Raw genomic sequence first — 23,596 nt, 5'->3', positions numbered from 1 at the left:
ACTATTTTAATTCATATAGCTCATATTCCTACAATTACGCGTCGGTCAAACTGATGGACTTAAAAAAAACGTAGGGGGCACTATTTTGACTAAATTTTGTTATTTATGACCCTATTACATATGTAAACTAGCACTATTTGCACGCGATGCGTATGATACTTTAAAATTTTATTTATTTTAACTATTTATTACGGTTTTGTCACACATTTATGGGATTCAAATATTAAAGATAAAATATTGAATGAAAATAAATATATTAATTCGCGGATATGAAAGCATAAAGGCATGTACAGTTGGGTATAATACCCGACTAACAATGTAGATGGTAGTTTAATTTGATTAACAGTTTTTCATCGTCGACATATGAAAATTAATACTAATGCGTCGTATAAAACAATATCAAATTTACTAATATATAATCATAATTAAGTTGATTATTTATGAAAGATGATTTTGATTGTATAAATTAATTAATTGATTGAAATTTTAGAAGAATTATGTATTCCCTTAATTCCTAAATAATTGACACAGTCATACTTGGCACACATGGCAATGCACTCGTGTGACCTTAGATACATATGATTCAATATTAGTAAAAAAGAAAATATATAAAAAATGTGATAGTATGAAACTTTATATTAATACTTACTCCTTTTAACAAGGCATTTCATCATGACAAAATTTATTGTTTATATAAAACTAAAAAATTATTGTCAAAGTTAGTATGTGAATAGTGAAAAAAAGTCAAATGTGTCAATTATTAAAAAAAAACGGAGGGAGTATTAATTGATTGATTTCATACATAAAACAAATTATGTAATTAATTTATTTTTGCACGTAGTTCATGTAATATTTCCTTTTTATTTGCCCATTGATTGATCTTTCCCTTTTATTTGCTGATTTATGAATCTTTTCTTTTTATTTGTCGATTGATTAATCTTTCCTTTTTATTTGCTCATTGATTTATCTTTCTTTTTTATTTGCTGCTTGATTAATCGTTCCTTTTTATTTACTTATTGATTAATCCTTCCTTTTTATTTACTGATTGATTAATCTTTCCCTTTTATTTGTTTCCTTTATTTTAATTATCTTTTTCAATTTTAGAGGAAAAAGGGTGTTGTGGTCATATTAGGTGGACAACATATTTTACCAATTGGTTGTTGGTGTAGTGATGATTGGGGCTACATTTGGTAGGGAGGACACGTGTTTGCTCCCCCGCAGCAACAATTAGGAGGGGACTGGAACCTAACCACCCAAAGCTGATCCTCGAATCCGGATTAGCCCAAAGATTGAACCGGTGGAACACCAAAAAAAAAATATTAAGTGGATACCATAGCCTCCCATCTTCATTTACATAATAGAGATCATACAGAGACGAGGGCATACTTCACAGCCAAAAAGTACTTGTACAAAGTACGAAAGGTGTGATCATTATTTCAAACTAATCACTCGAAGTGAAACTTCCCCTTCTATATGTTAGCTTGGGGAGGTTAGGGCAACATTGTTGGTGGAGTAGGGTCGATACCATTTGCAAGACAATGGGCTGAAGAGCGTTGGAGAGAGATATGGGGTAGAACTAGACCAATTGACCAAATTGGTATAAAAATTAACACCCTTGTGTCACATTGGTATAAAAGTTAATATAGGCGACAAATTAGTATAAGAGTTAGCACCCTTGCGACATATTGGTATAAAAGTTAGCAAATGGCGACATTTGACCCTTTATTTTGTTGTCGGAGGAAGCGCATATCATATAATTGCTTTTATTATTATTATTATTATTATTATTATTATTATTATTATTATTATTATTATTATTATTATCTCAAAAACAGACAAAGTCATACAACCTACAATAAATTAGTGGGAAGCTGAGATACAATCTGGGCTCCCACTCCTCTAGCTATAGCAAAGCCTACCCTAATGAAGATATAAGCTGCAGCATGAGCCCCAATGTCTTGCGTCGTCGAAAACCTCTGAACCTGCTTCAGCAACGCAACAACCTCCTTCTCTAATTCCCCAAGTGAAGAAAAGGAGAAGGGAATGAAACCATATCCATTCAGCCGAAAATTAGCTTCATACTTCACCCGCTTCCGATGAGCCACATCAGCCACAACCCGTCCAGGAACAAAGTTAGATAGCCCTGTCTGTGTCAAAGGAGAAGACCCTGTTAATTCCACACAAACATCGCGACCACGATCCCAGGAATAAAGTAACACATCAGCAGGTCTGAGGGCCCCGTCATTCCCTCCAGACAACCCTATGTCAACCTCCTTTCTTGCTGAAATCCCAGATCTGTAGCAGATATCAACAAGGGTATCCCGGACAACATTATGCCGATATTTAATACCCACAATACCAGCACACGACACCGCGTGATCACCGAAAATATCCCCAGTAATTTCTATAGTAATTATTATTATTATTATTATTATTATTATTGTTGTTGTTGTTGTTGTTGTTGTTGTTGTTGTTGTTGTTGTTGTTGTTGTTTTTAACCTCTATAGTAATTTCTTATGATTATTGACAAATAATAACAACAAAATTTGTAAGAGCAAATAGAATTCTTAAAAAGGCGAATAGAAAGAGAAAGTGATAAATCTAAAGAATTGGAAAGATAGGGAAGAAAATGTGTGTGAGAATAATTATTGATCAAACATTATATTGTTCTTATATATTGCCATATTTGTAGAAGTAACAAGTAGCTAAATTACTTTTTTATTAGGAAAAATTGCCCAAAATAATCTCACCTTTGGGGCGTCTTCCAAAAATAATCCCACCTTTGATATCAATCTACTCAAAATGGTCCCAAGCGGTCATGCAACTTGTTATAACAAGTTACTTGACACGTGTCGGCCTATGAATTATCAAAAAAATAAAAATAAAATAAAATAAATTTTAACTTTAAAAAGAGTTTAATTTTTTTTAAAGAAAAAATAAATAAAATTAATAATTATTTATTTAAAAACCACTACTAGCCCAAGCCTTCCACGCCGCCCCTGACACCCCTGCCCCTTGGCTCCGGTCACCTAGACCCCCAACCCCAGCGCCAACGCTGGTGTCGGCGGCGCGCCTGAACCCCTTCCCTTGAACCACCAAACACCTTTGAAAAATAAATAAAAAACCACCCCCACCAGCCTAACCACCTATCACGGCAGCCCACTCCCACCAGCCCGACCGCCTCAACGCCGGAGCGACGCACCGTGCTGCTCCGACCGTCGTACCCTTCCCCTTAAATGCGCCGAGTGTCGTATCCCTCCCCCTGAACCACTAAACACCTTCGAAACCTTTCCTCGTCCCGATCCCGACCTCCCTCCCCTTTCCCCGACCACGTTTTCGGCCTTCTCCTCTTCCCTTGTCCCTTTTTCGGCCCATAAAATCATCTTGCCACCCTCGAAAATCCCATCACCGTACCGATCTCGGCCCCCTCTCCTTCCCTCGTCCCGATTCCGGCCTCCTTCTCCTTTCCCCGGCTCGAGTTCGGCCTCCCTCACAATCCCTCTCCACGATTTCGGCCTCCGTCACTCTCCCTAGCCTCGATTTCGACCAACCAGACCACCCACAATAGCGTATTTTTCAAGTTGTAAGTTGACTTTGTTTGACTAGGGAAGTAAAGTCAAACAAAGTCAACCTACAACTTGGAACCATTGTAGGCCCTTAAAACCAAACAATACTGAAAACCTTTACGTCAGTCTCATGAGCATAATAAAATAAATAATATTCAAAGCAAATAAAACACATCGTATTTCTATGGAAACTAAGCATGATTCGCTTTTCACTTACGCCCATCATGAAAATGCTTCATCGCCTGAAAAATTTCTCTCTACTTGTCCCCACTACTCGCCATTAAAAATGCGTCGTCGTAGGGCCAAGGTAAAGACAAAGCCAAACAAACATGCAACACACAATCAACAATGCTGAGTATATAAGCGTAACTAAAAACACACTAACATGCTTTCATCCTACCATCACACAACTTACCTTGTTGCACCTGTAAACAAGCATACAAGACATTCAACACTTAACTAGACAAATACCAATGTCCATTTAATTTTATTACGCATCAAACGGGTTTCCAACCAAATTCTTGCCGCAAATAAGTTGAGGTAAACTACACCGGGAGCTAACCGGGTAGGCAAATGTCACATGAAGTGACTGGACGTCCTGCGCATAAAATAAATAAAAAGGAAAATACAACGTCCTGTACTCCCAGTAGAAGTCATGGTTAAATATAAAACCCCATAATTCTCCCTATATGTCCATACTCTAGGTATATATGTTCCAAGAGTTTTGGTGCGTAATCTCTCTCACTTTACGTTGTTTACATATTATTATACTTGGTGATGACTCTCAAACCATAACACAATCAAACATTATACTTCATTCAAGCAATCAAACATACCAATTTAATTCTTGAATAATTAGTGACCACACAAATTTAATTGTTGAACCCTTTTTAATCTACCTCGGTGTCAAAGACACCTTAAACGCATAATGCGCCGCAAATCTTATCCCTCGGTGTTAGAAACACCTTAAGTGCACATAACACCGCAATATGATTTATTCCTGTGTACTAAGACACTTAAATAGCTCAATTCCCATGCTTAAAGCATCAATAAAAATTATATGAACCATAATAAAATTTCCTTTTCATATTTCAAACCAAATTAAACATTTAGGTTAATCAATCATGCTCTCTATCATGCCAACAATAAAAGTGTGGTTTATAATCAACATGCCAACATAAATAATTGCAATCATCAATTCACCACAAATAATCCATACTTCACAAATTAATCACCAACATCAATCCAATCAATAATTCCAACCAATACCTATCATGATACTACCTTGGAATTAATTTATTAAAGCCTAGCATGCTTCTACATATTCAAATAATTACTAAGTATGCGAACGTACCTTGAATACGATCTCAAAATCGCCACGACTAAATAGAATCACTCACTTGGAAATCTCCTACAATCCAAAATTACAAAGAGGCATTAATACCTATTCCACACAAATTTCCAGCAATATATACACTCTTTAAATCACTCATAAACCCTCTAACACAAGCTGAAATTTAATTTAAAACCCTTGCTTTTATTTTCAATTAATGGGTAAAAAATCCTTTCAAGAAACATAATTATACCTTATATATAAAAATTTCAGCTTTATTAAATCATCTAAAATTGCTATAATTGTGTTTTAAAACACTTATTTCAATAATTTAAATCATCCATAAACAATTTCTATCAATATACATAAACTTAGAAACCTAAGGTTTATAATTTGGGGCTTTTTAATTCAAAACCAAATCTGAAAATTTATATACAAAATACTTATCATCAAACATCATAAAATCATCACAAAACCCAAAAACAATAATTAGATTAAGGGTAGATTTAATTAAAAATCAAAAAGAATTTTTTTTTGTTCGACACCCACAGCCCGACACCATAGCAGGGCTGCTGTCGCGCGCCTGCTGGTGGTGCCGCTGCTGTCGCCGATGCCTGCGACGGTGGCCGGTGGCGTGTGGTGGTGGCCGGCGTGTGTGTGGTGGTGTGTGGGTGGTGATTGAAACAAAAATAAAATAAAGGGGAAGGGGAAAAATTAAGAGAAAAAGAGAGAAAATAAGAGGAGAGAGAAAGAGAGTTACCTTTGGGTACTCTCCACCTTGGGCAAAGTTTAATTTTCCCATGTGATGGGTATTTATATTCTCTTTTCTAAAACCCTCCTAGACTTAAATTCCCTTTTTACCCTTAATGATCCCTTTCCTAGTCAAACTAGTATTTTGACTTTCTTTAAAAACTCATTGACTTTAAAATTTCCTTTTATAAAATAATATGCCCCAATATTTCCAAATCATGAAATAAAATATTTTTAAGATTGTTAAATAATTAAAAATAAACTTTTAATTAAAATAATTCTTTTTAAATTAATGAAACACCATAAATAATTCATTTCGAATTATTTAAATACTTTAAGAAATACTTATTTAAATTAAAATACTTATAAAAATACGGAGTATTACACATGTACTTTAAACCCAAATAAAAGAAAATACCTTTTTAACAGGTAACCTGTCACCTGGGACCATTGGGAGCAGATTGGGGGCAAAGGTGAAATTATTTAAAAATAACCCAAAGGTGGGATTATTTCGAGCAATGTTTCCTTTTTATTATTTTTTATATTTTTATTTCATACTCTAATTTTTGGAGTTTTAGAGGTGAGAATTATTCTAGATAAGGCCTAAGATTTCATGTCTTAAAACTTAAAACTAGCTGAAATTAGCTTTAAGGTTATAAATATATAGAAATTAGGAACAAATTTATTTGTATACTCTTTTATATTGCAAAAATAAAAAGCTCAATGTAAAGCCAAAAATGTGTAAGTACATCTCAATCTTGCAATTTTCTTGAATAAGTCTTTTGCATTGTCTTGAATTTTACTCTATTTTAATTGATTTTATTTTTTCCTTTATTTTTTATTTTTTATTCATTGGTTGTTCTTTGCTTTTTAAGAGTTCTAAAAATATTAAATAATATTTAACACTATGAAAAAAATAAAAAGTAATAAATTTAAAAATAATATGATATACACTTACTTCGATATGGAAAAAGGGCTAACTGTTGTTATTTCCTAACTTATATACCAATTTGTCACCTTATGTGAACTTTTATACCAATTTGTCACATTTTGCTAACTTTTATACTAATATGTCACCGATTATAATTTTTATACCAATTTGTCGTAAATGTGTTAATTTTTATACCAATTTGACTAATTGGTCGGATAGAACTATTAGAACAAGACTAGATGCTACTCTATTCCCTTATAGTAGAATTATTGGCTATAGATAAATTACAAGACCGTGTTATTTTTAGTTTATTTTGACTTATTATTTCAGTTAATATAAATTTAGATTAGTTCAAAATCTAACAAAATACAGAGTAAGTTACTCCGTAGAATAAATTAATATGAACGCACCCGACCTAATAAAAGACGAAAAATCAATAGTGGAAAGCTTTTTATTACTACTGTACAAATTATTCTTTGTTTAATTTTTATACACCAATGATGTAACCTATCTTACCTTTTACATAAATTAATGCACAATTTGACAATTTCAGTGTTATTAGCATAAGTATCTTGCTTTTGTAGCACACTTGGAGACACACCTATTATATATCATGTGCGTCACTTAATTGGACATTTCTTTCAATAACGTAGGCACATCAACTATTCTCTCTCCTCCTTTCTTTCAGACAAAAAACAGAGCAAAAAAAAAAAAAAAAAAAAAAAAAAAATGAAGGAATTTGCTGTATTTTCTGAATTCCAAGAATTAATCATAATTTCCCTTTTAATTTGTGGGGTTATAAGTATTTTGGTTCATTTTTGGAAGAATAATTTGCTGGTTAAGTCACAAATTCAGAGAAAAAAGCTTAGAAATTATGGGATTAATGGTCCTTCACCATCTTTTTTTCTTGGAAATGTTCCTGAGATGCAGAGGATTCAATCTATGGTTGCTAAATCTTCTTCTCATGATGAAATTGTTGGCCATGATTATACTTCTACTCTTTTTCCTTACTTTGAACAGTGGAGAAACCAATATGGTATGTTTTTTTCCTTGTTTTACTAAAATTTTATTTATATTATACTTGATGTTTTTGATTCGTTTATTTCTATGTATTTTTTATGATAAAATATAAGTATGAGTGGTAATATTCGAGTGATGGTATTATAATATTATCTCTATATCTCTTCTCTCTAACCCTACATGCACATATATAATTTTAATCATTAATTTTAAAGAATCTATAACTTTTTTAATTCTTGAGAAAAAACCTAAATAGATATTGTATTGTGAGATGGATGGAGTATTATGTATACTATATTTAGTAGCGAGTGAGTAACGGGTAAAAACCTGTCCTTAGGGCCTAGGGGAGGGGTAAACAACTTGATGGTTCGTACACTCGTACAGGTTTGAGAAGTAAACGAAAAAACCTATTTATGGACGGTCTTGGCTTTACTTAAGAAATACTCAGTATACTCCAATACTCCATCCATTTTAAAAGGCATAAAAGACACATGTAGCTTTTGAAGTTAACTATGACTTTCAATTCCTAAGATAATAGAAGGTCAACGCATTATTTAATACGGAGTATTCAACTAATTAAATAACAACCAAGATATATTTGGAGGTACACGTGTAGTCTTCTTGTGATAACTTTTTCTGTCTAAATGTATTGATTTATATAATATTTATTATGATGTCAAATATAGTAAAATTTGATTAGAAAATTATCTAGTAATTTCCTCACCTATTAACTTGAAAGAGATTGAGGCCATAAACTTTAAAAAAAAAATCTAAGAGATAAAGATCTTTGTACTATACACAAGGGTACAATAATGAGACATTGTGTGTAAGTGGCTAAAGTGAGCTTGAAAATTTACTAATGGTTTGTTATTTACCTTTACCAATTTTAGTAGTACAATTATTGGTCATAAAATTAAAGTGTATGGCATGAAATAGTCATCATACTACTATGATACAAAATATCACAATCAAACTCCAGATCAGCTACGACTGTGAAGGAAACATGGGAATCATAGCCGTCGACATGACTAATACATTATTATTGGCTAAGAAACAAGAGTAAAGTAACGATTTTTTTTTTTTTTTTTTAATTAATAAAAGGGAATATGATTTCAAAATTATCTTCGTTCTACGTTAAAGTAATGTTGAAGCTACACATAAGTGGTAATTAGGATTGTTTATCGGTCTAAAATTAAAAGTAATGTTTGCACCCTATCACGTAGACTCCTTGATTAACTCAATTTCTCTCACAATCTCGTTTCATACTGAATAATTTTATATGGAGTAATATAATATATATGCATGCTTAAACCTAACAAGAATATTAATGAAGGAGGAAGTTTCGTCATGTGAAATGATTCACGTCTTATCACACTTCAACTCATCCAAAGATATTTTTGTCCTTTTAACAAGCATTAGCCATCTAGCACATTAGAATTAGATGTATTGACTTAAACAATCAATAATAATTTCCCCCCTTCTCTGTTTTTTTAAAGAAAGTTATAATGCTAGTTAGCTTCTAGGTACGACCTAGTTATGTACATGTTTCATAAGGCCAATTATTAGTCCATGCTATTCTATGGACTATTCCTTTATGGCTATCAAAAGAATGTCACAACTTGCCACTTAATTCTTCAAATGGCCACCTTCCTAAGGGTCATGATTTGTTTTCATGCTTACATGATAAACTAGGCGCTCCAACTCTCTATTTGCTACGTAGTACAATGATCATTGTTTGTGGGGTGGAGCCGTAGAGGCATTCACCCCACAAACAATAATAATTTCGTAAATATTTGGAAAGTTAAACGTAGTACCATTATTTTAACGAGTCAAAAAGTACTGAGTATTGTAATAGTGTAACTGCATTACATTTACTTGTCATAATACTTCAAACGCTTACAATGATACTTTAAAAAGTAAAATATGGACATAGGGTACTAACAAATGGTTATCCTATCCTAAGCATCTTATTTTACTCGTATCATCCCATATGAATTTGTGTAAGCTTTAGGTCATACATGCGAAGTAAATTAAAATCACCGTTTTACCTCCGTGAGACGTTAGTAATACTTTATAATTAGTTTATAATAAAATACTCTAGTCTCTAGATGAGCTTTATTAATGTTAAGTACTTTATAAAAATACTGATTTTAAGGGGTATAATATGAAATTTTTAAACACTAGTTTTATTTTTACATAGATAATAGATTTAAAAGTCATTAACTTGATGTTTGTTTGTTTGTGTAATGTGGGATGCAGGTCCAATATATACATATTCAACAGGAAATAGGCAACATTTATATGTAAATCAACCTGATCTAGTGCGAGAGATGAGCCAAAGCATGACTTTACATTTGGGTAAACCTACTTACGTCTCCAAGGCACTTGCTCCTATGCTTGGCAATGGCATTTTGAGATCCAATGGTACTCTTTGGGCTCAACAAAGGAAAATTATTGGTGCACAATTCTTTATGGACAAAGTTAAGGTATGAGCAATTTCTACCCCATCTGTTACGTTTTTGACTTTTTGCATTATTTACGTAATCCACTATATGTTGGTGAGTTATACATAAAAAAACATATAGTCGTGTGGATTTTGTTAAAATCTTCTATAGCATAATTTATATTCAATGACAATTAAAGATGTTTATTATTGGTCAAAGTTCTGCATTGGTACATGTGTTCGGTAAAAATGGGGTACTTAATAAAATTTTCCGAACATTCTGAAGTAAACATGACTATTAGTCTAGACTGTTCTTAGATTAACTATTAATTTGAAAGATTATCACGATATTTTTTTGGACAGTCGATGATGGGTTTGATGAAGGAGGCAGCCCAAGAAATGTTGGGAAAATGGGAAGCTTGTATTGAAGCCCAAGGTGGGTCAATAGCAGAGGTAAGAGTTGATGAGGATTTAAGGGCAACTTCAGGTGACATGATCTCGAGGGCTTGCTTTGGTAGCTCTTATTCTAAAGGCAAGAAGATTTTCTTAAAGTTAAGGACTCTTCAAAAACTTCTCTCCAAGCAAAATTTTCTCTTCAAGGTGCCCACAATCAGGTTTGTACTTCGTATGTTTTCATGTGCTTGTTAAATGGTCTTTTCCGTGTTTTTTACAAAAATGGATTGTATGTGTATCCTATATAACAAGTATAATATAAATGATAAACGTAACCTTTTACTTTCGGATGTAAAACTGATTATATTTAGTCCTTTTGAGTTAAAATAAACGTACATGTACATAAGTTTGAAAACATACTACTAGTAGATAGTTATAGTAATAGGTGTGTCATAGAAAGACTAAACTCGTATCGTGTATGAGAGTATTATATAGAGTTTGTTCTCGAAAAAGAGTACTCTGTATGTAGTACAAGTACATTTCTGTGAGTTGATGTTCATTAGTGGATAAAGATCAAACATATATTTGCTTTTGTTGATAAATGAATGAACCTTATAATTGACAGGTTCTTGAACACTAAAGTTCAGAAGGAGGTGAATTCCTTGGAAAAAGAAATAGAGTCACTGATTTGGGAGGCAGTTCAAGATAGAGTACAAGAATGCTCTAAGAGATGTTCCTCTGATAAGGACCTCATGCAATGGATCCTTGAAGGGGCAATGAACGATCCAGATTTGGACAAGGGTTCATCCAAGCAGTTGATTGTCGACAATTGTAAGAACATCTACTTTGCTGGCCACGAATCAACGGCCGTGGCTGCTTCTTGGTGCTTGATGCTGTTGGCATTGCATCCTGAATGGCAAGATAACATTAGGGCTGATGTTAATCAATTTTGCAAAAGCAATGAAGATCATGATCTTCTTGTTCCTGATGTTGAGACTCTTCTTAAGATGAAATCAGTATCTCTCTCAACCCTTTTTTCCCATATTTATTTCTTAGTGATTGACGGATTATTAGGGGATCCAATGTAGACCTGACAAAACTGAATGACTTGAATTAACTTAAAAAAAATGCAGGTGACAATGGTGATTCAAGAAGCCCTAAGATTGTATCCACCGGCAGCCTTTATATCTAGGGAGGCACTAGAAGAGTTTCAAATTGGAGATATTTTGGTCCCAAAAGGGGTGTGCATATGGACCTTGATCCCAACATTACATAGAGACCCAGAAATATGGGGTCCTGACGCCAATGATTTCAAGCCTGAAAGGTTTGCTAATGGAGTTTCTAATGCTTGCAAAGTTCCCCAAGCTTATCTTCCTTTTGGACTCGGTGCTCGATTATGTGTTGGCAAAAACTTTGCCATGGTGCAATTGAAGCTCTTGCTTTGCAACATTGTCTCTAAATTTAGCTTCACTTTGTCCCCCAAGTATATACATTTACCTACTTATAGAATGATTGTTGAGCCGAAGCATGGTGTACATATTCTTATTAAGAGAATATGAGAACATTTAGTAGTGACAAATATATTTTTTAGTTTAATGTTAAGTTTTGAGGAAAAAAAATGCTCTCTCTAGTAAGCTTGGTTGTATTCACAAGAAGTGTCATTTAAAGTTAACAATTCTAGTAGAAGGGCAAATGGTAAGACAAAATCTTTTTTTGGCCCCAACAATTTAAAACATACTAGTATTTAATATAGAAATGACCTTCTTTCATAAAAATATAGAAATGACCTAGCTTTTCAAAGAACCATTATGATATCATATTATACTATAATTTATAAAAGTTACATATAAAAGAATATTTATACGAGTTTCAAAGTTTTGCCAAAATTTAAGTCATTCAAAGTCTATGGTTTCATATTCATGTGGTTTCATATTCATGTGATGTTGCTTATAGCATTATAAAAATATAATAAAAACAAAAAAAAAAACCTCATCCCTACACGTTGGCAAATCCTTCAATTTTCTAGCATCTATTAGTCGATTAAAAGTTTACAACATTATCTTCTCAAGAATCAAAATAAGACACAAATCTTTAGTAGTCAAAACACATCTACTCATATTACAATAGTAACAACCTTTTACTTTACTTTGAAGTTAAAACTTTATATTCTTCCAAGAGTATATGATGCGTATTAAGCTTCCGAAACTAGTTCTAATTTCCACTTCTCTCCTCGGATCCTATAATCCTTTACCCTTATCTAGCGTGTGAACAATGATAAGGTATAAATCAAAAGTAAAAGAAACACACATAGTACAACATACTACGTATAAGCATCCCCACCACAAAATTGAATTTCAAGAAAAACCCAACAAAAAAAACATAATCACCTTGAAAATGAGAAGAAATGGCAATTTATTACATCAAGAAACAAATTCATCTTCCCTATTACATGTAACACCAATAACATCAATAATAACGGCAAAAGATTTAACAATAAACTTCCTCCAATTTTCATATCCACAAACCCATCATACATAAACATTGACACTTTATCTAATCTCTACCTCTCTTGCAATCACTCTCCTCATCGTTTTCCATTAACATCAGACGGTATCGACACCCGAAAACTCGGTGTCGCAGTGTCTAACAGCTCTGTGGCGGTGTCGGTCTTCGCCGAGGTTGGTGGTAGTAATGGTGGTGTTGATGACGTGGAGGAGAGAGAAAAGGGGTTGTGGGGGAGGATATTGCCAGCGGTGGTGACGCCGGAAAATGGTGAATTGGTTGGGTTTGGACGGGCAGTTTCTGATCTGGGGTTAACTGCTTCTATTTATGATGTCATGGTTAGTCTCTTTGGTTATGATTTTATTTTTTTACCACCCGTTTGGTAGCCGATCATTTGGTAATGGTTTTATTTTTTTACGGCTCAATTGGTAGCCGATCATTTAAGATAGTACTCGTGCTTAGTTTTACTGTATTAGAATTGTTTATGGTATCAGTTGATATGGTTCAGAATTCAGATTATAGTTTCCTCTTTAACAGTGGTGTTTTCCAGGTCATACCTTATTTGCGACGGTTGGGGATTGGTCAGATGATAGTTCAAAGAATCTTAAGGTTAATTTAATTTCTTGTACATTTCGTAATTGTATAAGCATCTATGTTACTCGGACTTTTTATTTCAAAATCAAGTTTTTGTTCAAAGAACTTCAACAAGTACTCTGAAAGGGAATGAACACTTCACAGTTCACTTTATGTTAAGCTAAAATTAGGTTCATTTACATGAAATCGACTTTGACACATTCTCGTGTCTGACATAGTACCCAACTCCGAGTAACATAGATGCTTACGACCAGTCTATCATACCATTATTACCAATAAATGATAAAACTAGCATACTGGTCTAAGATTATATTTTTTACTGTCTTCCAGAATTCTTACTAATAAAGGAATATACGACATATCAGCTCTCTGCTCCGAGGAAGAGAGGTATCACTCCAAGCACATTATTCTTTCTTAAAAGATATGAGCAATAGGAGGATGTATCTCATATCTACATCTTACAGATTATTCTTCGCGGCATGTGGATTTGGAGACGATGTTTTAGGATCGACAACAATGATGTACACAAACACGGTTTCTAGCAATTCTGACAATGGCCAGATAATTACACAAGCTGGTCGAAAACTGCTAGTAGCACCACCTTTAAGACGACCCTTCCCGTCTCAGAAACAACCTCCACACTTGGCTTGCTGAAAGTGAATGATACATCCCTTTATTCTGTAGAATATCAGTTAATATATTCAAAGTCCTTTTATGAATATATATGTTCTTAAGCTCAAAATCTGCCACTAAAATTTCTTATTCATATATTCTTCCTATCTGTACAACTATCATTTAAATTATTTAGTGGTACTAAAAAGAAGGTTATCCCTTGATTATGCTTAATTAGTCAAGGAAACAGCAAAATAGAGGTTATCTCTTGATTTTGATGCACAATTAGTCTAGTATTTTCTTGTCAATAAAGTAAGATAGTATTGAAATGATTTGAAGTTTAGAGAACCCCACTTTATTGTCCTTTTTCCCCAACTTTACCAATTCCACCTAAAACTAGGAGTGAACATATTCTCTCTGCAGTATTCCTACTTTCTTGCAGCTAAGTAAGCATGATGAAGCATTCAGGCTCCCTGTCAATGGGGAAGATTTGGGTCGAGGTTTGCCTGATTTCAGCTCAAGGATTACCTCGATCTTCACTTTGGAAGTATCAATGGTATGCAGTCGGTTGGATTGACCCCAACAACAAGTACTGCACCAAGATTGATGCTTCAGGGAATGCAAATCCTGTGTGGAAGACCAAGTTCACGTCTGTCATCGATCCTTCAGAGTCAAAGTTCCAGGATATGGCGCTGCACGTTGAGGTTTACAGCAGGGAGCCTGTCTTTCTCAGAGAGAAGCACCAGGGCAGTGCAACTGTTGTCTTAAAGGAGTTCTTAGCAAAACACTGTAAGAACTCTGAAGGCTCAAATCAGGGAAATGAAGATGTCGGAAGCTTCCAGTTGAGGAAGAAAAACTCCAACAAACCTCAAGGATTTATCGATGTCTCTATCAGGATCTCAGAAGAAAAAGAAGGAACAAGCTCACATGTCTTTCTAGGTAAGCTGATTTTTCTGTTTCTTTTGCTTTTTTGAACTATGAGTATGACCAATGTCATGTTGTGGATGATCCTATTTAGTAGGGGATTGGCTTGGTAAGCTTGAGCAAAAGCTCGAGTTTGTGCTCTATGTTAAGCACAAGCCTAAGGGTTGAAAACTCGAACTTGGGCTCTGTCTTAGAAAGTATGGTTTAATGCTTGACCTAGTTTGCTTTCTGTCCTTTTTTTGTGGCTGGAACATGGATTGAAAATGAGACATTTACAAAAGTAAAACTTGATATATTATTCAGGGGAGTGAAAAAAAAGAAAAGAGAATCGTCCATGACATAGAAAAAGGAAAAAGAGGAATATGTACTTGAAATTCAAACAATAGATGAAACTTGAAAGTCTGGACTAGAAAACACTTACTAAAAAGTCGATTCTTTTAGCTTTTTTTAGGTAAGTGTTTTCTAGTCCAGACTTGGCTTGAGAAGAGGCTAGGTAAGGCTAGGGATTAGGGTCAGGGTCAGGTCGTTGACTCAGCCGTGGTCTAGCTCACTCAGTCAGCTGTAGTTAGGTTCATGATAAATAGAAAAATGGGATGCTCTTCAAGCTGTTGACGAGGTGAAATTTTTTAACTCAGCAAGTTCCCTTGTATGTGAAATTGCCAATATAAGTGTTCTTTGTATTAATTTGTTGAAAACATCTTGTAGAAGTAGAACCATGTTATATACAGTTATTTAGCTACTCCTTACTTCTTAGTTGTATTCAATTTGACATGGCATGATATTTGTGTCTTCTATCATGGTAGGAAACGAGGATGGATTCAACTTAAGGGACAGCAGCAGTAACTATAATATGGCAAGTAATGGAGGAACATACCAAGCTCAGCCAGCAGGACACGCTGAACTGCCATTTCACCAGTTAGGAAATCCTCGTCCACCTGTAACTATTCGCAATCGTCCATATAATCATCCTATGCCACAACAAACAAACCATCCAAACCCTGCTGTTGCTGGACCAAGTTACCCACCTCCCAGCAGCTCCAATTACCCGACAAACTATTCAAATCCACACGTTGGCAGGCCAAATTATCCACCAACCCGAACCCCTGGGTATCCTCCTCCTCCGCCACATGCACCACCTCCACCGCCACCATCTTCTCACACTGGTTATGTACCCACTTTTCTTCCACGAACCAATGATCCATCCACATCATATATTAATATGCCATCATCAGGAGCAGGACGGGGTGTTGGTCCAGGGTTCGGAGTGGGTTTGGGCGCAGGAGCTCTAGCTGCTGGTGCTGTGATCTTTGGTGATGATATTATGTCAGGATATGATCTCCCAACTGCAGGAATACGAGATGCTACCTTTGCCTTTGCAACTGATCCTTTCTGATAAAGAGATTATACTATCTTTCTCAAAATTGTAATGTTATAAGCATCGTTTTGTCTGTTAATTTGAAATTGTGATTACAGATATGGTCAGGTTCTGAAGAGCTACGAATATTTACATGTTGAATACCAAATAAGCTGCACAGCCTTATCTGAACATGCATTTTTTTTAAAAAGTAATCTTAAACATGCATAGTTTACATTTTTTTTAAAAATGTTGCATAGATACTGTATATGATTCTCATTGCAACCGTCTTTTATTACAGTTTTAAGACATGGGTACCTTTCATAGTACTTCGTAGTTTGTTATCTATATCCTCTCCTCATCATTGAAATAGAGACGTATTGGAACTTCTAATCATCGGTAATAGGTAACAATTTTTTACCCATTTTAAGTAGCTAATCAGTGCCTAGTCTCCTTCCTAAGTCAAGCTTTACTTTGATAAAGGAGTAATGTCAAAAAATTCAAGGTGCATCAAGGCGATTTGGAGTTTTCTGCGCCTCTTTTAACTGAGGCACACCTAAAAAACAGCAAAATATTTTGTGAAAAAAAAAGTTGTGTGCCTTGGACCCTTGGTGCATCTTCAACGAAATCGCTTCACCCAGACCACAATAAGTGCATATTACTAAACACCACAAGGAGCCGTACAACAAAAGGACTACAGGAAAACACCATAGTGACTTTTAGTCATGTAAATGAATATGTATATGCACGACAGTTTACAAATAGACCAACTGCTTAAAAGCGGGATTTAGCAGCTCTCATAAAGAATGGTACAACATAATAAGTTGATGGTTGCTTACTTGCTTAACTATGTACATGGATAAATAATCCTCGTCATGCTTGCATGCATAATTCTCCTGAACCAGAAAAAACTCTGTTAAAAAATTTTGCAACAACAGATACAAACTCGTCTGGCTTTTCTTCATGAGGCAGATGACCACAACTCTTCATTATCTCAAGCTGTGATCCAGGTATTGCTCGTGAAAGCCTTTCAGAATTCCAAGAAGGAACAAGCCGGTCACTATCACCCGTAATAATCAGTACTGGAATCATCAAGAATTAGACAAATTTGTTAACTTTTCATACTGCTTCAGAAATCATAAACATACAGAACTGCGAGGGAAATTGATTAACTGCACGTATTGTATCAAAGTTTACGTCTCTTTGGCCTGATACTATGATATATCTATGGCTATCAAAATGCTATCAGACATACTAGACAGACCTTTGTAGAAAGCATACATTGACAGATCATACAGTTGATAGTGAAAAATCTTGAAATTTTACTTTTACTGTTCTACTCCCTCCATATCAGCTGTGTTAAAAAAATCCCTCTTGGGACGACCCAGAGTTAACACACTACTGTCGTTTAGCTTTGCTCTCTAAAGTTGGAACCCACACCTACCATGGCTACCAAGCCAATTTTTTTCTCATCTTTTTCTCCTTCTATATCTCTGTGCCCTAAAGCAATGTCATCTCTGTATTCTAGGACGAAGGAAGTCTTGTTTTTATGCATTGTTGACTCTCTCACACCAGAATATTGGAGTCACCAATTTCGCATGTTTAATAAACACATATTTAGGCTGCAAGCTATTGAACTAATAAACTAATTACTGGGGTAAACCTACTCCAATCCCCACAAATTCCTGACTGCCTCACTTGAATCGAAGCACTCATGATTTGTCATCTCATATGAACCACACAGATTCTACAAGAAGCCAAACTACTAATTTCTGTCATATTTTATTACAAGTTTCATCCCTCCTAATTGCAGCTCTGACAATGGAAACTTCTTGACACACCTATGCTGGGATAAGGTTTCTGTAAAAGTTTCTGCTTGTATACAGACAAATTGTGAGATATATATAACTTACTGATCTCCTGATTACCTGGACATGCAATATTTTGGAGTCTTTCCTCCAACGGTGGTTTTAGTTTAGCTTGAGAATCTGTCAACATAGCCACAGTAAATTCCACGAGAGCTCTATCCCAATCTTTTGTTCGTAGTGGCTGCATCAGAATAAGGGTATTAAATCACGCTAAAATCATATTTAGTCTTCATTGATGCACTTCAAACATTGAAGGATAAGAAATTAAATAAAGTGTATAACTCACCTTTGTATAACCATGTAGAATATGGTCAGTAACTTGAGTTGCATCATACCATGCATTTTTAACGGCAGCAATGCCAAACTTGTCAATAATCATCCTTACCTAAGAGACAGGAGATCATTCTCATTGCTCATATGTGATATGTCCCAAGTATGAATACCACCAACATACAGACAGCACTACATGAGCTGAGGAAGAATTTTACCAATGTTACAGCTACAGCTGAGCGCAAGATTGCAACTAAAGCTTTCGTGTACAGGGAGCTAACTACATTCAGTATCCCTTTCAACATTTGCATTACTGTGTTCGCAATGTATCTGTAAAAGTTTGACAGGACCAGTCCAAGCCTCGCAAACAGATTTGGACGTTCATCTGAAGTAGAGTTGCTTTCTTGGACTTTATTTCCTTTGTCTGACTGATTTTCTTTAGCAGACTTGGTGGCTGAACGCGGGGCCACTATTGCTGGTGCCACAAGAATCAATGCAGCAACTCGGTCAGGAGCCTCAAAGTATGCTTCCACCGCTGTTAGAGACCCAGCTGAATGCCTAAACATCAATATAAGTAATTTGTTAGCTTTAAGGAATCTTTAAACGGTACAGCTGCTAACAGTAAAATTAACAATAAGTTGTTATAGTTACTGCTCAGAGGTTGAATATCAGAGTATAAAGAACGTAGACGAGAAGCTTAATTCAACCAAAATTACATGAGACGTTTAATTTTGTTTAACAAGACATATTCCTGTTCTTACGGTATTAGAGTAAATTTATGTTAACAAATCCCAGGGCAGGTCATCTACCTCTTAAAGTCTTAGCTACCTTCATTTGAATAACAATTTTCTTGCTCTGCTCTAATAGGAGTATTTCAGTCACTTTCAGTTGCCCTGCTTAATTCTTGTGCATAAAACTTTAGCAACACTTAGGAAGACAAGAGTATTCACAATAGTAAAGTGAGAGAAGTATTGAGCACGATCATGATTCATAAAGCTAGTGAAAGAATTATGTGATACTATAACTCTATAAGCAATACTCACCCTACGAGTACTGCCTTCTCTGATTTAAGGAAATCGATGAAGTACAAAGTTGCCAGCACAGAAAATGCTGTAGAATATGGGTTGAGAGGCATTGTATCATCATCGGCATGAGAATGTACCGAATGTCTAACTCTTGATGTCAACCCAAATGCTGGTCTATCAAATGCCAAAACCTTTGAACCAGTTATTTGTGCAAAAGGCTTCATAACTCGATGCCAAGAAAAAGTAGAGGCACCAAAGCCATGTAGAAAAATCATTGGAAAACCAATCTTTTTAGTTGGAACATCAAGCTGAGAAGTTTCTTGCTCCTCTGACATGGATGGTTCTGCTTCACATACTTTATAATGTACATGCACCCCTTTAAACTCACAGAAACAGCTGTCTGGATCAGCCAATTGTCTCGGGTCTAGTAACTCATCCTGATCTATCCCAGCTATTCTGCTTTGTTTCTTCTTGACTCGTTTACCAATCAGTTCTTCTAGATATTAGGCAAACAAAAAAGGCATCAAAATTTGACATTTTAAGATCTCCAACAATATTCTACATGCATATCTCAGAATTTCTCAAACCTTAATCTAAAAAAAGCTAAATGCTAGCTACTAGTTGCCTCCCTTTTTCTGAATTTCTGGTATAGTGGAAGCATAAATAAAGACCAATAAATGCAGAGGGCTCAAACCTACGTCTCTCTACTAATACTCTACAAACCAAATGGGCTGAAATCCACAAGAGTCTCCAGCATTAAGAAGATGCAAACTACGCATATTCAAAGATTTGAAAGTGGGATGATGTCAGTTGATTAACAAAGTATATAATTAGTGTTCCCTATCCATAAATATGCTGACGATTTTGTATTCAACAGCGTTAATACATCTACTCAAAAGTCAGAAATAAGTCTCCAGACAGGTACGGGGTGGATCCAAGGGTCAGATCCTGATACTATTATCTCACCCTTCTACAATTTACACATGCTTTTGGTCTAAAATGCAAAATGTTAATATGTCAAGTATGGCAAAGTCTCAAGTGATATCAGGGTAAGACAATCTCGCCCAAACCTTGCTTCTCAAGTATAGTTGTCCAAAATATGCAATTACTTTGTTTGAACTAATACTTCAAGTTGCTACCTAAAATCTCATCTAGTAGCCTCTAGATCTCTACCAAAGATAATCCTACAGAAAATCTCTTTCTCATATGTGTGATTACTTCTTAAAGCACCTCAGATTTTCTACTTGATCTATAACATTTGCAGCAACATGAATATAAGTATATAACATTGGCAGTACACATTGCACATTGCATAGACCAAAGACAAAGTTATTGTGAGACATTAAAAGTCCGGAATTAATAGTCACATATACAATTTTTTAGATATCTGATTACAATCATCAGATCTTCTTGATATAATACTATGATTTTTGTTGTAAAACCATATCATATACTTGCACCCAAAAAATAAAGGTCAGAAAATCAATAAAATTTCAAGCAATTGTTAAATAATCCATAAGCAAAATTTCCAGCAACCCCATTTCAAAATTTGAATTCCTCAGCATATTACCTATTCTAGAATTATAAGCAACAACAATCTTACAAAAACAGAAAAATAGCAGGAAATTATACCAGGATAATCAGAAGCAGAGCCACCAAGTGAAGGAGAAGATGAGGAAGCAGCTTTAATAGTAAAAATTGGGTGAATTTTACAAATGGGTTTTCTGTTTTCAAATTTGCAAAAATTTCTCAACTGATTTTGGGGTAGAAATCCTTTAACCCCACAAAATGATTTAACTGGAGCTGCCAAAAACAGTTGTTGAGAGCTAAAGTAGAGTGCTGACGCTTTCATATTTTAAGCGTCGATAAACTGACAAGGAACACAGCGCCTAAACTTTGGAAAGCAATCGAGGAATGGCTCAGGGCCTCAGTCTCTTTGTATGTTCCAATTTCCACCCCATATTGTTGGACACACAAAAATCAACCAAGGGATGGACATTTTTTTTAGTTGAAAACTACAACTACCCACTTGTTTCTACTCAATGACTAGTTTTAGACTTTTAGGTTCCCTAAAAAAAAAAAAAAAAAAAAAAACTAGTCTTAGGTTCGAACGATATTCCGCATTATTACTTGTTCAATTGGAGCCTTATTCTTAATTATAGAATTTACAATGGCTCAATAATAATGTAGCTACCATAATATTTTGATACAAACTATTACCCTTATTCCTCTTATTTTCAAATATGCCATATTGAGAATCACTCCATGTTTCTCAAGTTGAGAAATTGGGGCACCCTCGGGAAAAAGAACACCCATAATAATTGAGAGAAATAATAGCATGTATAAAATTGATGGAACCTTCCTTTTTAGTAAAGAAATAGAAGTGTAATATTTTTTTTGGTGCACCCAGTTCACCCTTTGGGCTAATTTGGATTCGGGAATCAATTTTGGGTTGTTAGATTTCAGTCCCCTCCCAATTGTTATTACGGTGGTTAGGTACAAAATGAATATAAGTGTGATATCTAAATACTAATAAAGATGAAAGCAAGTAAGGAGTACAAATAATGATAAAGGTGAAAACTAAAACACTTTTTTTTAATGAAGTCTTAAAGGACATTAATTTTCATTGATTAAACTATTAAAGTCATACGATATCTACAATTGACAATTAACGACAATGAAAATAGATTCAACAAAATCAAACAAGGATTAACTAGTGAAGAACAAAGAATCCAAATACATAGATATAACAATTTTAGTTTTCACATAATACCACATAAATCTTATATCTATATCTATATATATATATATATATATATATATATATATATATATATAAAGTAGGCATTTTTTTAGAGCATTCGGAGCGCCACGTAAGAAATATATTTATTTCGACCAATAAGAAGAAAGATTTGTATTTTATTTTTGAATTAAAAAATTATGTCGCCACCTAGATAAAAGTAACGAATTTGATTTGATATATCTAAAATTTTAATGCCAAGTAGATTGTAATCCACGAATTAAATTATTTTAATGAAACAAAATAAAATAAAAATATAGGAAAAGATAAATTTATTAATTCAATACTACGAGTATAAGAAATCCAAAAAAAAATATACTAAAAATATTTAAATGATAAACGCTTATAATAAAGTTTGATACCTATCATCATAAGATAAATTTTGATAGTATTTATGATAAAAAAAAATACAAATTATTTGTAATTATTAGTTACATTGTATTTATTTAGGATATTTAATGATTATTTGTTTATGTAATGGCATACGATTAGATGTTGTATACTTAATATATGGATGGATTTGGTTATTTTTGGAGATGATGAAAAAATTCCAATGCATAGATTTGATTTTATATCGCAACAACTTTTCATTTATTGGTAAATATATTGATTTATTTTATATAAATATAAAGATTTAATTTATATCAATTTCAGTTTGGCTAGCATTTCACGGTTCAATTTATCCATTGATGTAAAAGTTGGTTGTGGACGAGGTTAATGATTCAATCAAAATAAAAGATATGGTAAAACAATGAATAATGCTTTAGGATTTAAATTATTAAAAAAATTTCATTTCATATTAAAGATTTTAAATAACGGAAAAAAATATCATATTTACAATTTATTTATATTTAATAAATTCATTATAAATTATAGTAAAAAAAATAAATATTAAACTTTTGTAATTTTGTCTGAAATTATTAAATACAATAAATCAAATAATTAAAAATCTAAGATGAAAAACCGTGCATCGCACGGGCTTACATCTGTTATGTTTTATTTTTCTCCCTAATATATAATGGGTGTTTATTTCTACAATTAGGTCAATTACGGAATAATACAAACTATGGAGTACGTATTACTCTATCATTTACCTAACTTGGAGATAAGATGAAATCTCGTCTACACCATTACGCCACGCCGGTGACTTGGCGAGAAATACCTGCTGGGAAATCACTAAAAAAAAAGGAAAATTTGCAAATTACCACCCA

The 23,596-nt window shown here is 34.1% G+C and overlaps 4 protein-coding genes across 5 annotated transcripts; 3 read left to right on the top strand and 1 right to left on the bottom strand.

Moving 5' to 3' along the window:
- Positions 1-7,090: 7,090 nt before the first annotated feature.
- On the top strand, positions 7,091-12,084 carry LOC110727087 (cytochrome P450 714A1-like). Its single transcript, XM_021906627.1, has 5 exons — positions 7,091-7,616; positions 9,860-10,086; positions 10,407-10,657; positions 11,062-11,452; positions 11,570-12,084. Exons 1-5 carry the CDS (start codon positions 7,310-7,312, stop codon positions 11,993-11,995), a joined length of 1,602 nt encoding a protein of 533 aa, XP_021762319.1. The 5' UTR covers positions 7,091-7,309; the 3' UTR covers positions 11,996-12,084.
- Positions 12,085-12,793: 709 nt separating this feature from the next.
- Positions 12,794-14,251, top strand: LOC110727091 (the record flags this gene model as incomplete). Its single annotated transcript, XM_021906631.1, has 4 exons — positions 12,794-13,276; positions 13,489-13,547; positions 13,863-13,919; positions 13,997-14,251. Coding segments are annotated over 4 exons (789 nt in total), but the record flags the coding sequence as incomplete, so codon positions are not given.
- Positions 14,252-14,571: 320 nt separating this feature from the next.
- On the top strand, positions 14,572-16,638 carry LOC110727090 (protein SRC2 homolog). Its single transcript, XM_021906630.1, has 2 exons — positions 14,572-15,083; positions 15,872-16,638. Exons 1-2 carry the CDS (start codon positions 14,597-14,599, stop codon positions 16,459-16,461), a joined length of 1,077 nt encoding a protein of 358 aa, XP_021762322.1. The 5' UTR covers positions 14,572-14,596; the 3' UTR covers positions 16,462-16,638.
- A 479-nt stretch (positions 16,639-17,117) lies between these two features.
- On the bottom strand, positions 17,118-21,861 carry LOC110727088 (abhydrolase domain-containing protein cgi-58-like). 2 transcript variants are annotated; one of them, XM_021906629.1, is made up of 6 exons: positions 21,218-21,861; positions 19,604-20,078; positions 18,779-19,118; positions 18,577-18,675; positions 18,351-18,471; positions 17,118-17,504 (listed from the first exon to the last, which is right to left on the bottom strand). In XM_021906629.1, the coding sequence occupies exons 1-6, from the start codon at positions 21,435-21,437 to the stop codon at positions 17,296-17,298; spliced, it is 1,464 nt and encodes a 487-aa protein (XP_021762321.1). In that variant the 5' UTR covers positions 21,438-21,861; the 3' UTR covers positions 17,118-17,295. The 2 variants fall into 2 exon arrangements, with proteins under 2 accessions (XP_021762321.1, XP_021762320.1); XM_021906628.1 differs by having other exon boundaries at positions 19,604-20,081; positions 21,218-21,833.
- Positions 21,862-23,596: the final 1,735 nt, after the last annotated feature.

This window comes from Chenopodium quinoa, unplaced genomic scaffold (genome assembly GCF_001683475.1).
Source record: "Chenopodium quinoa cultivar QQ74 unplaced genomic scaffold, ASM168347v1, whole genome shotgun sequence".
Taxonomy (NCBI): domain Eukaryota; kingdom Viridiplantae; phylum Streptophyta; class Magnoliopsida; order Caryophyllales; family Amaranthaceae; genus Chenopodium; species Chenopodium quinoa.
This window is presented reverse-complemented; position numbering and strand designations above follow the sequence as displayed.

What these genes read in the sequence shown, in the direction of transcription:
- LOC110727087 (XM_021906627.1), top strand. Translation starts at nt 7,310, where the DNA reads ATGAAGGAATTTGCTGTATTTTCTGAATTCCAAGAATTAATCATAATT. An exon ending in ACAGTGGAGAAACCAATATG is followed by an intron (nt 7,617 to 9,859) that starts GTATGTTTTTTT and finishes TGTGGGATGCAG; the next exon opens with GTCCAATATATACATATTCA. An exon ending in TTCAAGGTGCCCACAATCAG is followed by an intron (nt 10,658 to 11,061) that starts GTTTGTACTTCG and finishes TATAATTGACAG; the next exon opens with GTTCTTGAACACTAAAGTTC.
- LOC110727090 (XM_021906630.1), top strand. Translation starts at nt 14,597, where the DNA reads ATGATGAAGCATTCAGGCTCCCTGTCAATGGGGAAGATTTGGGTCGAG. An exon ending in AAGCTCACATGTCTTTCTAG is followed by an intron (nt 15,084 to 15,871) that starts GTAAGCTGATTT and finishes CTATCATGGTAG; the next exon opens with GAAACGAGGATGGATTCAAC.
- LOC110727088 (XM_021906628.1), bottom strand. Translation starts at nt 21,437, where the DNA reads ATGAAAGCGTCAGCACTCTACTTTAGCTCTCAACAACTGTTTTTGGCA. An exon ending in CTCTGCTTCTGATTATCCTG is followed by an intron (nt 20,082 to 21,217) that starts GTATAATTTCCT and finishes CCTAATATCTAG; the next exon opens with AAGAACTGATTGGTAAACGA. An exon ending in TTCTACATGGTTATACAAAG is followed by an intron (nt 18,472 to 18,576) that starts GTGAGTTATACA and finishes ATTCTGATGCAG; the next exon opens with CCACTACGAACAAAAGATTG.